We start from the raw sequence: 15,515 nt of genomic DNA on the forward strand, positions 1-15,515 counted from the left end.
GCTGGTGGAAATGGGAAGAGGTGTTTAGAGGTGAGCAGAGAGGGTCAGGTGATGTGGAGACAGGTACAGTGACATCTGGTGGCTCAATTCAAAATGACAGGAGCATCTGATATGAATGCAGGGGTCCACAAAGAGAATAATGCACTGAGCTCCTGTAAATTATACAACAGAACCAAGGTTGTGTTACTGATCGGTTTAATCTCTGAGTTAAATTACATTTGTAGGTTATATCTCTGCTCTGTTTTTCTTCTTCTGATTGTAAAAATCGTTTGAATCCACACTTGGCAAATATTAACACCTAGGATCATGAAGTTGCCGTACCCCTTTTCTTTCTATAGAGCTTTATTAAGAAATAAATAACTTGAAAATTAAAAAAATAGTGTACCTTTTACTATTTTCTTCTTAGCCTGTAGTCTTCTTGATTCAAAAACAGCTTAACCTTCAGCTTTATCAAGCTCATATAGCCTGTATCCATGGCTTGTACTTAGTTAGTCCATACCTGTGAAAACTGGTTTGTAAAGCCTACTGTGTGCAAGGACTCTGTGTACAGTCCTACAAAGGCCAGTGTTTATGTTTCAGTGGGTTCAGTGAAGATGTTTTAATCTAGCAGCCTTGAGGACAGCAAATAAACTACTGGATGGAGATTAAGTGGATCTCATTCTGGTGTAGACAAACTTATTACCCCACACGCCCACACATGCTTTGGCTAAACCTTCAGTGATATTACAGAGTGAATAGATTGCATTTTGTGATTTGACCCTATTAATGAAGATGCATGTGATGTGTTAACCTCTAATGGTAGGTCTATGGACATGTCCGTGGTCGCCACATATAACAGCCTACACATGCATGTTGATCCAGTCGAGATGAAAACACTATGCACTGGATATTTCACAGAGCATGGATGGGAATGTTCATTTATACAAAGAGATGATTAAAATACCAGTTTTTAATTCCCCTTGAAGCCCTTAAGAGGTTTTTTTTTGTACTTTGAGGAGCTGGTCACGATGTGATGTGATTGTTCAGCTGTGCAATGTTCCAGTGAATACGACATACTTGGTTGAGGTTTTGAGATCAGAGAGGCTGTTTGGAAATGCTGAATTATACTGTCTCAGGGTGTTTTCATACTTGGCCTAAATACATCTCATCTAGGGTCATTTCTTTGGAAGAGGGGGGTCATTGTGAGAAGCTGGTTATCACGGCATAGAAACTGTGTTTTCTGAAACAAAGTTCTCCTTATACTAATGTTGGGGTATGGGCTATGTGATGTTTTTAGAAAGCATCTCAAAGTACTTATTGTTTATACACTGACACTGATCCCCCCCCAACACAATTATTATACCACTTATGTAATCCTCCAGGATTATCATGGTGGTAAATTCCTTCATTAGATGTCCCTGTGTGATTGATTTCTTGTGGCCAAAGAGATTTTGTCTTTTACACCATGTCCAACCAACATCCACTCAGTCACCTTATGTCCATTTATTTCCCAGTCGAGTGACCACAGAAAAACATCTGGGGTGAATCACTGTAGCCAAGAATAGTCAGCCACAGCTTTTTTTTTTGTTTTTGTTTTTCCAATCGTCAACTTTCAGTTTCCGCTGGCAATCACTTCTCTCTCCCTAGTTTCCTACTGATATCATTTGTTTTCCACAAACACCAGTTTTGTCAGTTGAGAAATGGGAGAGATGCTGATGCCCATCATTCATTTCCAAACTGTTTTAGTCCAGTAATAAAAATCATAAAACACTACTTAGACATCGGCTCTGTCTATTTCTGTTGTTTTTTTCTTCTTCTTCATTTTGGTTTTTGCTACTTGATTTAAGCCAGTGAAAGTATGTAGCTGCAGATTGTGGCTCTAGATTATTAAAAACATATTTCCCATATTTCATGTGGCTGATGGTCTAATATTGCAGGCACTGCAGTCACTGTCAAATAATATTTGAGTTAAGACAACACATATTCTGTCATTCTATCTGTCTCCTTAGCTGTTTTACACAATATAAAGCAAAACCATAGAGCTTTCCTTCTGGTTCTGTCCTCTGCACAAAACTGCTAAACAGTCTTCTGTTTTGGATCCACTCATTTTCCTGATAAATATCCCGACTGATTGTTTGGTCGATCTTGGAGCAGCAGGTCACCTCCTAAACTCAGTCATTGTCTGTTTACCTTTTCTGTCTGGCCCTCTCCTCTGTGCTGTTACAGTAAAAACAGGTCATTATGCAGAAAAGCGTACTGCGCTTTTTCCTCTTCCCAGGGAAACAACATTTGTTCTTTCATATCTTAGATAGTTGATAGAGCCACATATTTTAAGAAAAGCATCATATTTTTAGAGGATGAACAGACCACATTCTTTTTTGGGGACCTCTGAGGAATTGTGTGGAAATTTATGTGGGAGGCTGAATATGGATTTTCTTTTTCTTTTTGTTTTTATTTCTTCTCTAGCATTTTGACCTAATTTGGTGGCAATGATTTTATTTTTTGTTGATCTTAGCAGAGTGAGCTTCTTTACCCTGTGGCCCAGTGGCCTAATGGATAAGGCATCAGCCTCCGGAGCTGGGGATTGTGGGTTCAAGTCCCACCTGGGTCGTGGCAGGTGTTGATCATGTTTGAGTAAGTTACATCAATCAGCTGCTGAAAATGGGGGAAATCTGCTTTGTCCTACCTCATTTGTCAGTTAATGCGCAGTGAGGGCCTGTATTCAAAGGTGCCCTCTGATGTTTGCCAGAAGAAGAAATGTAAAAATTGCTTGAGTTCAACAACCCAGAAATGCTTTAATCTTTTGTCCTTTACAAATAGCAATAAGAAATCTTCTCTTTTAAAGATGAGGATGTCCTCTGTAGGAAGCTGTGAATGCCATTCATAACCACTGAACAGTGCCATATAGGCAACTGCCATGATAAATGGCTTCTATGGCCCCTGGAGGGCAGTTTGAGCACTGTAGTTATGCTTCATTGAGCAGAACTGTCATTATGCTTTGCACCCTAATAAAATACCAATTACACTCAAAATGGGAACTTCCAAATATTGAAAAATCCCCAAGGATTAGGGCTCATTTCCAAAATGAAAAAGATGAGTGTGTGAGAGAGGAGAAGTTAATGAGACATAGAGGAGTGGGACCAGGTAGAAAAATAGATTTTGTCTGCCTTTCATTCAGCAGGATCTAATCAGACTTCTGAGAACAAACCCTCTTCATCCTAGGTTTGTTGAATCACAATGACTCATGAGCATCCACTATCAGGGAGGGATGCCAAGCCCTGACACCTGCTGCCAGTCCCACTGAGAATATTGTTGTTGTTAAAAATAAAATCAACTGAAAAAAGTTGCAGGTCCTTGGATGCGTTGATGCATAAACCCCAAAATATCCACTTACATTGCAAAATGGGCTTGTAAAAGTCCCCATTAAACCTTAGACCAGAAAACAGCATCTTATGAAATCAGATGGCAGAGGATAAAATATTACTTCAGGTGTAAGGGCATGTGTTTCCACTAGAGGGAGGTGTTGATCAGAGACTGAGGCACTGTGTAAATGGAACAGTTTTTAGTCTCGCTGGTAGCCTGCACTAGTGATGGTCATTTGATCCAGGCTGAAATATCCATCCATCCATTTTCTATACCCGCTTTTTCCTGAAAGCCAGGGTCACGGGGATCTGCTGGAGCCTATCCCAGCTCTCTTTGGGTGAAAGGCAGGGGTACACCCTGGACAGGTCCCCAGTCCATCACAGGGCCACATAGAGACAAACAACCTCACACACTCACACTCACTCCTATGGGCAATTTAGAGTCACCAATCAACCTGACATACATGTTTTTGGACTGTGGGAGGAAACCAGAGTACCCGGAGTAAACCCACGCAAACTGCCCCACTGCCTAAATACCACGGCTAAATACAGTCGCTAACATGGCTCATCATATTCACAACCAGTGAAACATGCAAACAATTTGATTATAAAACAGGGGAGGTGTTTTATTATGTTGTCTTTGAAATATACAAGATTAGGCCAGTAAGAGAGTAAATAATAAAAGAAGTACTAACATGAACTTTTACACAGTACTTTAAACCTTTCTGTCTGGACTATCATTACATTATAATCACTTTGAAAAAACAGCACCATTCTAAAAATAACATATTGCCTATTATTATTTTGCTATTTTGGCATGTTTTGTAATATCTGTTCTAAAAGTCATCTCCATCATTTTATAAAATTTGAAAAAAAACAGACTCACTTTTCTGTTTGGCTGAGACACAATATCAAATCATGTATTGCTTCATCCACTATTGCATTTTTTGAATTTGCACCCATTGGTGATGTAAGGATGATGATTATCTGCAGTGACTCAGGGACTGTTGATGACCTGCTTAATCCAGCTGGTGAGCCTGGTGATGCGCGTGTAGACTCCATAGTAGTCTGGACGCCCGCAGCCTTTGCCCCAGCTCACCACACCAGCCAGAAACCAGCGACCTGATGGCTCCTGACAAACCAAGGGACCCCCAGAGTCTCCCTGATAGAGAAAGACAAGGTTAATGGGGAAGGGGGGAGATTTGAGTCTCCAACACAAAATGACTCAACAACAGTTTCAAAGTATTATATCAACTCTGAAATATTCCATGAATATTAAACTGTTGTATGTGGTGCAAAATAAAAAAAAAATTCCTAAAGCTACATTAACATTAAACTACATTCTTGGAAACTAGGAGTGCACCATGACAACTTCTAAACACAATGCTGACATACAGTATTAATGCCTTTTAAAGGTGACATGGTCAGTGTCTATGCAAACATATTATGTTACATTAGTTACCCTAGCTTAAATATCTGGCTGCTAAATTCTCCCATATGTTCTTTAGCTAGTTGCTAACTGTGTTTAGACTTTGGTGCTGGGAAAGTAGTGTACAGGGTTTTTTTTTTTTTTTCATTTTCACTTGAAACAAAAAACAAAAATAAAGTTCATGAGAACTGTGACTGAACCAAAACAGTAGGCCTAAAGGTGAAGGCTGTGCAAAGCAAAACAAAAAAAAATAAAAACCCTGGTAGATCAGAGGGAAATAACAGAGTTAGTTGATGATTCTCCGTGTTCACATTGAGTGTCACCTTTAATTTCACATCATGATTTGACATTTTGTTTTATATACATGTGTGTTTTATAGTTATAGTGCTGCTTTAATTTCAATTTGTGAAAAAAGAACGTTATAGCATGTTTTTTTTTTGTTTTTTTTTTATTTACATGTTTTTCTTCTTAGTACCTGACAGGCATCTTTTAGTCCACTGCGGTATCCAGCACAAAGCATTCTGGGAGTGACCAGGTGGCCATAAGTGCGAACACAGGCTTCCTCGCTGACCAGGCGGACATCCACCTTCTGAAGCACATTACTGGCAGTGCCTGGATAGGGTCAGATAGAAAAGCTATTCCAGTGAGGCCGAAAGAATCTTATCTTGATTTAAATGTAATGCACAAACAATATTTTCAGGATTATGCAAGTCTGCATTCACCTCTGCTTCCCTGTGTTACTGTTTGTACTATTTGGCCATACTGAAAGAAAACTCTTTCTCTGGTCTGCAGAAGTGACATCTTCACCACACAGCTTACCTGTTGGGTGGAGTGAAATTTCTCTCCTTTTTTGGAAGTAGAGTCCTGCACAGCATTGCAACTGCACTTTAATATATGTAAATCTACCACAGTTTCTTAGCACAAAAGCCAGGTCAATTCTTAAGAACCTTGTGTGGTGGAAAATGGTTTCCAACGCCTTCTTTCTCAAACTCTCTTCATTAGGTTCATCATGATAACAGAAACCACAACCCAAACACATCCACCCACGTCACCCTATTTTTTCATGTTGCTTTAAATCTGACACATTCATTTCATGTGTTTGCTTTGTTATCATGGTGACATACCCACCATGCTTAACATCTCATTGCTTTCACAGTGACACTGAGAAAATTTAGTTTTTAAAGTTAGCAGAAGTTACATGTAGTCACTTTCTGTAAAAATAATGCATAATATAGCCTAATACAAAAACCAATGGAAAAAAGCTTACTGATTAGCTTGGTAAAGGAATAAAATAACTTTATCACAAAAACATTATACTGTGCTTGGACAACAGTGTTCATAAAACAAACCGCACCAAATAACATGTCAGTCTAATTTGTCAGGTCAAATTTAATTGACTAGAGTGCAGGATGCCGCAACCCAATCCTGTTCTTTACTTCAGTCCATTTTGTTTTGATTGAGACTTTTGAAATTACTCAAATAAAGGTTCTCAAAGAATTTGAGGGGGAAATTACTGTCTTGTAAACATGTAAGCAGGAGTGAGGGGTGGCAGACATTTCTCCAGTTTAACTCTGCTTATAAGCCACTACACAAGTGTATACCAACTGCAGTGGTTCTGTGACCAGTATTTCAACCTTTATCTTCTCTCCAGATGCCCCTCTTCCCTTCTCACCTCCTTCTCGGAGAGCCCCCCAGCCGGTGACCCAGCAGAGCAGGCCCGGCTCCAGCTGGTGGGTCGGTGGGGGCAGGCAGGCAGGTCGAGCATGTCCAGCCAGCAGCACGGAGGCGGGCCGGTCCAGCTTCAGCAGGGCTAGGTCATAGTCATGCAACTCATCATTGTAGTACTGGTGAAGAAGGATCTGCTGAACTCGCGCCACCTCCTCTGTGGGGCTGCTGCGGCTGAGGAGGAGTTTACCCAGGTACACCGTCCACACCGAGGGGGAGTAGAGTCTGCAGGAGCAGGAGGAGGGAAAAAAAGTTGTTACAGAGTCTGTTACATGAGCAACTGTTTCTATATTTCAAACCCTGAAGGGGGTCTTCTCTCCCTTCTCACAAGCATTTAGTTACTGTACCAGGAACATTTAGAGAAACTAATTCTTAATTCTCTGCAGGATGTTGCAGCTACAGCCTGCAGGTTCTGTTTTTGAAAGACATATATAAGTACCTACACTGGTTTTGACTCAGACAGGTGTTACAGCTGGACGAAATGTAAGAAACACAAAGGTAAACAAGACTTATAAAAAGTGCGTCATCAAATTCAATGAACGAAGGGTCTCAGGTCTCTTGCTGCACTTACCGGTCGTCATTGAAACAGTGGGCAGCGGACACCACCCACTGGCTGGAGATCAGTGCCCCCCCACAGAGGTGGGTACCCCGCACCTGCAAGCTGGCCTGCCATGGCCACTCCCCCTCTGTGGCGTTGGCCCCTCCTACAATACGACTGGAGAACTGCCTCAGGCCACAGTCTGAATACACAGAAAATATTTCAAAGCTAAATAGAAAATAGATGCAGCAAGATGCTAAATACGTTTATAAAATGTAAATAAAGTTTGCGTGTTTGCAGTGTGTGTGTGTGTGTGTGTGTGTGTGTGTGTGTGTGCATGCTCACCACACTGTTTTTCATCTGAGACATCTGGGCAGTCAGCAACAGAGTCACACTCTGGGTTTGGTTTCTTCAGACATGTTCCATCAGCACACATGTAGGTCGTATCTGTACAGTGCACACCTGGGCACACACACAGATGTGTAACAGATAAGTACTAGGCTTTGGTTTCAAATATCAAAGAGTTTAGAAATTATGTTTTAGGTTAAAGTGAAAAACAGAAAACAGGTGAACTGACTGCGTGTCCCATTCTTTACCCATAAATGTCATGACCCCCAGTCAGTGTTCTGAGTACTAAAACTTCATAAAGCATGCAGCATGTGGTCATTACTGTTAGTGCAGTTCATCTCGTCTGTGGCTTCAGGGCAGTCTGGGTGTTGGTCACACACTTTGTAGTAGTCCACGCACCGACTTCTGTCTTCTGGACACTGAAACTGAGCCACACACACTGTGACACACACACAAAAGAAATGTATCAGGCCATGTGCATTATATGTGTCAATGTATGTAATAACACTGAGTCCTATGAACTACAGTTTAGGGAAAAGTTGTGTGTCTAATATTTTGATTATTGTATAAAACAATAAAGTCATTTTAAATAATTGGAAAAGTTAGAAAATAATATGGAGCTATTAAAAAGGTAGTCTGCTGTGCTTCCCATTCAAAGTTTGAAACAAATCTTGAGACCTGAATATTTTAGGTGCAGTTATGGGTTAAGCAGATGCAGATGCAAGTTGTCACATCTGGTGATATTTGGTTACGGGAAATGGGAGAGTGAAAAGGTGGAGTTTAACTTTTATGCTCTTTGCCTTCAGGCTGCAGAAAATTCTCCATATATCATTTATTTAGCAAACAACATTGCTATTTACAGCATTTTACTGTAATGTCCATCCATATTAACTAGTATCTCATTTGTGAGAACTTAATGACCAACCAAACCTAAATAGCATTGTCGCCTAAAAACCTGCCGGATCTCATGGGTGCTTACATTGGGAGACACTGTCTGGTACACAGGTAGTTTGAGAAGATTCAGAAAGAAAAGGCCAAACAGATCAACATCACACTTTGTTTAAGCCAGCTTATTACATGAACAACAGCACACTGATGAGGCTTATGCTTAAACAATAATGCCCTCAAATTCATTTATTCTGAAGTTGTATTGCAATAGGGCAGATCCTGTGTTGCTGCATCCCAGCAGCTACAATTCCTTCATTTCAACTAATTTGTAATTAGCTCAGAATCATGTGACAGCTTTAGGTAATGCACCAATCCACCCACTTTTGTTGTTCTTCCTGTGCTGGGTCAATTTCCTGCATCAACAGGAACAGTAACGTATGTGTGAATTCATAAATTTAAAACATGAATCATATACCACAGTTTCTCTCATCCAGTCCGTTGGGACAGTCCTTGAGTCCATCACAGGCAGGAACACACAGGCCATTAACAGTGCACAGAAATTTGCCTGGGCAGGCTATAAAACACAGACAGAAACAAATGCACACACAAAATTCAAAATGACTCTCAAAAACCTACGTGAAACAGAGTGCAAAGGTTATTTATCCATTAATTTATCCACAGGCCTTTTCTCTGCTGCAGCCACAACTTACGATCTGATAAGTTGAAAACGCGGTAATAGAACTGGAGGCCCGGCCCTGTGAGTGGCACCTCGGATGTCATGACAACAGTGGTTGTTGTGGAGAGCAGGAAGATGCGTTCGCTGTATGGCTGCAGGCCTCTGGTACCACACAGTCTGAAATTAAAAGGAAAGTCCAGTTATGCTTCCCTGCAGCAGACAATAGATATATTTCATGCTCAGGAGGAAAACTACAGGTTGAGGTGAGCTGCTTAAATTGACTAGAAAGTGCCCTTCAGCAAGTGACTGACTCAGTCTGCTCAAGACACTAATAATACATCTTCACCAGCTAAATACTTCTTAGAAAAAGACTGAATATAAATAGAAATAAAATATGCCTCTAGATAAAAAAAAGGGTTTCTGCTGCCCTCTGTTGTTCAGAGCAGAATAGAATAATGTGACGGCACTGACAAAACATTTTTAATTTGGTTCATTTTTGTACTTTATTTAATAAGAAACCAAGTAAAACCAAACCAACCATCATGTCTTGTGTGTTTACAGGCACCAACAAGTCTTGTCAAACACCAAACCACACACAGTTGCCAACAGGATGTTGAGCTTTTTCTGATCTCTCTTCGTTATTGCACCAGGAGCGTCTTTACAGGCTATTATGTCTATGAATTGTTGCCACCTGCAAGTGGTTTGGTGTCTGAAAATAAGCCTTGTGAAGAGGAAGTATGGCTCAACCTAAAATGTCGGTGCATAGGTTTTTTTTATAACATAAGGTGTGGTCTGCAGAGTTTTCAGTTGTTTGCTTTTAAATTTCTAACACATCTGTTCTACACAGATAAAAAGCATTAAAAAGCCTTTATATGTGTCCATTTTGGGGAAAAAACGCTAATAAAAAATAGAGGTCTGTTCTCAAAAAACATGTTTTGCCAAGAGAATAAAGTAAAGAATTTTGTTGAAGATTTTGTAACTCTATCAGTTAATATATTTTATATATCATATATTTTATATAAGCTCTGTTATTAATGGAGGTAAGACAGCTGGAGCTGCAGATCTCTACTGATGTAGACTGACTGCTCTAAACTGCTTTGCTTTCCTCTCCAGCACACGCTGAGGTTTTATAATCAGATTGCATCAGCCCAATCAAACGTAATATCTTGCTGGTGTCTGTAGTCTTGGATCAATTGTCACTGCAGATGAATTTGATCATCAAGGCAGAGTCGGCCTCACTCACCACGGAGCAGTGAGACTCACTGTGGCAGAGCATACCTGCGGTTCTGGATGATCCACTGTCCCTGGGTACAGGCCTGGTTGTAGCTGGCTCTGCTCAGCTCGTAGCCCTCAAACTCCAGAGTCAGGCCCAAGCCTGTGCTGGGCATCTGAGCACATACACAGGACAGTCAATTCAAAAACCTACATCTCAACTCCTATAAAATGAACACATTATACTGTGGACACAGGGATGAATGTGTCTTACAATAAAACTCCAGCTGCAGTTGGTGTCAGGGGGGTAGTAGCTGGGGAAGAAAGGCGTTCTCAGTGTTCCCTGGACCCCTAACTCTGCCTTCAATTTTATAATGGCGTTACAATCTGGAAAAGCCAGAGACAGATAGAAATATTCCAGCCCACTAAACAAACATGTTACTTTGGGCCTCAGAGAATTTCATCTACAAAACATAGGATAAAGTTTCTCTAGAATTCTTTGGCATTAAGGCCTGTACTTGACAGATGTCCACGTGTTTCAGATCAGATCCAAAGCAGTAAAAAAATTTGCTTTGTTTGGATGCTTGACTAGGCTGTATAGTTGTTGTCCAGACAATATTTAGCACAGTTTATTGCCAGGCCTCAGTACAGCCTCACAGAGCCTATGCGTGGAACTTCCTCATCTTCTCTCTTCTTTCATTTCAGTACTTCTAAACTAAGATTCTGGACTGGACTGGATTCACATGGCCTCACCCTGCTTGCCCCAGGTCTGTGCAGCAAGAGAGAAGGGATCCTTGTAGTTGTAAAGACCCTGTTTCCAAACCACCGTCATCCACTCTCCTGATGAGAGGACCCGCACCACACGCTCATGTCTGCTGCAGCCATACACACTGGGAGGACAGAAAGACGGAGGCAATGACTAATGGGGGTGAGAGAATCTCTCTTTTTATATAGATGGACAATATATTTGTCAATTTCTGTGAATAAAACTCACGATGTGATGAGATGACTATCAGTGGGGCTGAGGGAGTCGTACACCACTAGCCTGTCCCGGCACTCTGGCAGCAGCCACTCCATGTGCAGCTCCAGCTGGGAGCCAGGGGCAGCCTGGAGGTGCCACAGGCAGGAGGAGTGCTGTGTGTCTGGGCCACGGAGAGCCTCGAGGCTGCTGGACGCCACTTTCTTATAGCGGTAACAGTCTTGGGGGAAAATGAGAGGTAGAGCTAGTCCGGTCTTGTGTGGTATTCAAGATGAGGTAAATTGGGTTAGAAGGATTTGGAAGAATTTTTACTGCGATTCCAAAATCAAAAACACAAGAGTGCAAGGAATTAAATTGTGTCTGCTCAAACCTAAGATTTGAATTTTAGCATTCCCACCTAACCACCTTAATACTACAGTACAAACCTGTATTTACTTACATTTCTTCCAGGCCAGGAGCTAGTACATCATTATCAGTGATTAGCTAAATTATTATTGTTCAAATTCTGAATTTTACATTAGAAAAATACTCTTTTGACACATCCACTCCACATCAGCTACAGTGCTTACTTTAGTAACCCCATTCACCATTACTTATTACTCATTACCCAATACAATTTTAATGTTGCCTCAAAATATTTTCTCTTGAACAGAACTGCCCCATCTCATCTATTATTAAAATAAACCCTGTCATAATGATACCAGATGACGAGATAGTCTCTTGGGGCTTTTTTGTTGGTAAGTTAGATTTTCTCCTCTCTTGCCTCATAATTGAATGATCATACATTTCTAATATTACATTAAAAAACATTCGTGGAAATGGCTTCCATGTATATTATCCCGCATGCTAATTACAGATAAATAAAAATGAAAAATGAAAAATAATAAGTAATGAAAGAGCAAATGAAAATAAATTGCGATACCAAATGAAGCTTTCAAAAGTTCTATAACTTTGGAGTCAGTTTCTGTAGAGAGAAGAGCAAAAAGACAGGAGAAATTAAAGCAAAAAACCCCAAAAATTCAAGCAGTAGTTCTTTCACTTGTCCATCTTCCTCTTTGACGTATCATTTAGTTTCTGTCCTACACACTGTCTCTCTCTTTCTGCTTTCTTTTTCTCACCACTGACAGACAGCGAGGGAAGGTGGAAGAGATATCCATCGAAACTGGCCGTCTCCTGACTGTAGCCTTTCAGGCCCTCCTCCAGGCTCGTGGTCACCTTGTTCAGCGTGACCCTCCCAACGTGGCTACTCGGAACAGACATCACTATCCAGAAGTAGACCACAACACTGCCCTCTCTGCAGGAGCAAAGCACAATTACACTCACAATTAAATAAATGTATCTAAGTGACAAAAGAGGAAGCATAAGTGACGTAAATGATTGTGAAATGGAAGGGAAATGAAAACCATACTGAAACACCTGTCGGTAAAGTGGAGTGACATTAAACAGCACCACAAACTACATCTTCCAAAGCATTCACACAGTTAAATGCAAACTAAAAGCTAAAAGTGATCCTCCTTTCATGAATGTTATAATGTTCACTTTTCACACGCAAACAGGATGCATGGCAGTAACATTTGGAATTAGGCCCACATGCACAAAGCTGGATGCACAAGAGTTTACAGGTCCAATTTCCAAACATACCTGTTTGAATGGTAAAATAATCCACACCAGATTTTAATTAGGCTTCAGACTTATCTAACTATAAGACCAAGGTAGGAGACACTCAGATCTGAACTCTACCACTGAGCTATACCTCCTTTGAAATAATGCAAATTATATCCCCCAATGACATGAATGTGAGCTGTCTTAGTGTCACAACACTTCACTCCTTTACTCTTCTCCCTCTGGGTTAAAGAATCCATAGTAAGGCAGGATGGTAAGCAGTACTGTATGCAGGTTCTGTCACACCTGTTCTAGTACTGTTCTCCACATGATTATTATTATTATTATTACTGTACTGTGCATGAAAAAGTGTGAGCGACAGACCCAAAGCCGAACACTGTGGTGTAGTTGAAATATCGAGAAAGACTTGAGCCTCTCATTATCTTCAGTACCTGAAAAACGGTAAAAGACAACATCACCTTTCATGTAAGTGTATTTGACCACATACACACTGATGAATTATTTTCAGCATGTTATAAAACATGTTGACTTGATTTCCATAACCTTTGTTTATCTAGAGCTTCAAACAAATGCTGCTCTTCTGGGCAGTGCAATTACATTTATTTACAGGGTTAAAGCTTCCATCACTCTAAAGTCCCTGAGGATGTGAACCAAGTTATTCTGGTGTACTTCAGTGTCAGAGGAATCCTTGGTCCCTGCTCACCACGTTCTGTACTGCCTTGGCCTCTTTCTTGAACACAGGGCTGTTGTGAGAGGATAGGTCATCAGTGAAGTTCCTGTTGAGGATGGTCAGGTAGGCCATGTACTGCTGCTCCACACGAGGTTGCAACTCCCAGACCTGGCATTCTGTTAAAGACACATGAAAATGAACACAGCATAAATAAACAGAGCTAAGACTCTGTAGTCATTCCAGGTCCTCTGTCAGGCTGCACTTTGTTTAGAGTTTAACAATGCAAACAAGCTAATACTTATCCCCATCCCCACTGGTCCCCATCTTAGTTTAGTGTCTTAGCACAATAACATTGTAATTAGCAGTTAATACAGCCTATAGTACAGCTATTTAGCAATCAACCAAAATGATGGAAAATTAAACAGAACCAAAGAGATGAAGTTATGTCATTAAAAATATATAAATGTCCCGTGCTGGAGGAAAAGTCAGAGGGTTGGTATATGAGTCATCCTCTGAGGACGGTGATATTGGAATAGTTTAGTACGGACCAAACTGAGTGGCTGAGCAGTGTTGCTCTACATAGTCAAGTTAATGGTTTGGCTAAGAGTGTATTAATAAATAAAGACAGGAAACTGCTCACCCAGGAAGTACCAGGCCATTGTGGCTCCCACAACAATGAGGATAATGATGAGGATGATGAGAAAGGCCAGTAAACACTTGAAACACCGAGTTTTCCTGATAAGTGGAACCACAGCTTTTGTACCTGCTTCTACCTGTGGCGAACAGACAAAAACTCTCCATGGTCACCAGAGAGTCATCTTTCTTCAGCCAAACACTTAGATGAAATTTCTTTGGGTTTAAAAATATGAAATTTGCAATCAGAAATCCAGTCAGAGTTGTTTTCATGCCTTGTGAGAGACATCAGGGCATGTGGAGTACTCACAGTATGTTATGCCTCTTGCTTGTCTTAATGATAATCATATGGATAAATGAGTTTTCTCTAATTTTAGCCTCCCAACATAACGTAAATATTGTTTCAGATCATATTTCCACCATTGGTACATTTGCAAATTCACAACATTGCAATAAAAATCAGCAGTTTCCCTTAAATGCTTCTGTTACTGTTAACCATCATAAATTTAAAAAAAACTATTTTTAATGAAAAGAAATATACCTGAGAAAGTTTGATTTGCAAAAATGTCACAGTTTTTTGTAAAAGTTAAGTTTTGAAGACTCTTGAATGATACAGGGCATTCTGTAAACCCTAGAAAGACTCTCCACACGAGAACAGGTGACAGAGAAAACCAAAATATAAGCCATTTTGGTTTAGGTGCAGGAAAATACCAAACCACACATTTTTTAGCTGCAACGATTAGCTTTGCACTAACAACTTTTAGCCTTTGTTTTATTTTGTTTTAGTCTCTGAATCTTTAGTCTGTGAAGCCAGATGACTTGTGTATGCCGTGTAGAGATTTCTGTCTCTATTCTTGTCTATTCCCTGTACGTTTCATAAAAGGCCTAAATTAGTTCTGGTAGATGTTGTTTTGCAGTGACACCTCCACAGGTTTGTTATACAGAACAGTTAGCTGAAAGTACAGGGTGGTAAATGTTAGACAACAAATGTATGTCTGAATTTGTATTACTGACCCCACTGTTCAGAGAAGCAGGTGTGACCTCCTGGTCACATGAAACCGATTTCTTAGAGCCATGCCCGAGTGCCATTGCCTCAGTCCACGTCCTCTGCACCTTGAGAAACCATTTCATTGTCCATGGGAGCTCATCGATGTCTGGATGTTGAATTTATCAGCTTTTATTTAGCAATTCTGAAAGTCACATAACCAGACATGTTGTTCTGACAGACATAGAACGGCTCCCTCTCTGTTTGCAAGTCCAAAGGTTAAAAAAAAAAAAAAAGTCAATAGTTCCCAAATCTCATGTGGATCTGCACATTGCTTAGAGAGGCTGATTTATGACAGCAGACCTAGACCACATTGCATCCACAAAATCATAACTGCTGGCTTCAACTGTAACTACTCCTCCACGTTCACATCTGCAGAGTGAAACAGGTAGGCACAGGTACACTGAT

General features: G+C 40.5%; 1 protein-coding gene and 1 non-coding gene across 2 annotated transcripts; one reads left to right on the forward strand and one right to left on the reverse strand.

Moving 5' to 3' along the window:
• Positions 1–2,517: 2,517 nt before the first annotated feature.
• On the forward strand, positions 2,518–2,590 carry trnar-ccg (transfer RNA arginine (anticodon CCG)). Its single transcript has one exon. It is a non-coding gene; the product is annotated as a tRNA-Arg (tRNA).
• Positions 2,591–3,922: 1,332 nt separating this feature from the next.
• On the reverse strand, positions 3,923–15,348 carry tmprss6 (transmembrane serine protease 6). The gene is made up of 18 exons (XM_026303491.1): positions 15,077–15,348; positions 14,070–14,202; positions 13,463–13,605; positions 13,123–13,190; positions 12,255–12,430; positions 12,059–12,100; positions 11,152–11,356; positions 10,911–11,047; positions 10,432–10,544; positions 10,224–10,333; positions 8,980–9,122; positions 8,745–8,843; positions 7,704–7,820; positions 7,379–7,495; positions 7,067–7,235; positions 6,443–6,720; positions 5,246–5,382; positions 3,923–4,503 (listed from the first exon to the last, which is right to left on the reverse strand). The coding sequence occupies exons 1-18, from the start codon at positions 15,191–15,193 to the stop codon at positions 4,339–4,341; spliced, it is 2,469 nt and encodes an 822-aa protein (XP_026159276.1). The 5' UTR covers positions 15,194–15,348; the 3' UTR covers positions 3,923–4,338.
• Between the last annotated feature and the right edge of the window lie 167 nt (positions 15,349–15,515).

Source organism: Mastacembelus armatus, chromosome 1 (assembly GCF_900324485.2).
Source record: "Mastacembelus armatus chromosome 1, fMasArm1.2, whole genome shotgun sequence".
Taxonomy (NCBI): Eukaryota; Metazoa; Chordata; class Actinopteri; order Synbranchiformes; family Mastacembelidae; genus Mastacembelus; species Mastacembelus armatus.

Excerpts from the sequence above, each read along its gene's own strand:
- tmprss6 (XM_026303491.1), bottom strand. The coding sequence starts at position 15,193 with ATGAAATGGTTTCTCAAGGTGCAGAGGACGTGGACTGAGGCAATGGCA. Across the intron at positions 7,821-8,744 it reads ACTGGATGAGAGAAACTGTG|TGTGTGTGGCTCAGTTTCAG; the intron begins GTATATGATTCA and ends TGTGTGTCACAG. Across the intron at positions 5,383-6,442 it reads GGGGGCTCTCCGAGAAGGAG|GCACTGCCAGTAATGTGCTT; the intron begins GTGAGAAGGGAA and ends GACCCTATCCAG.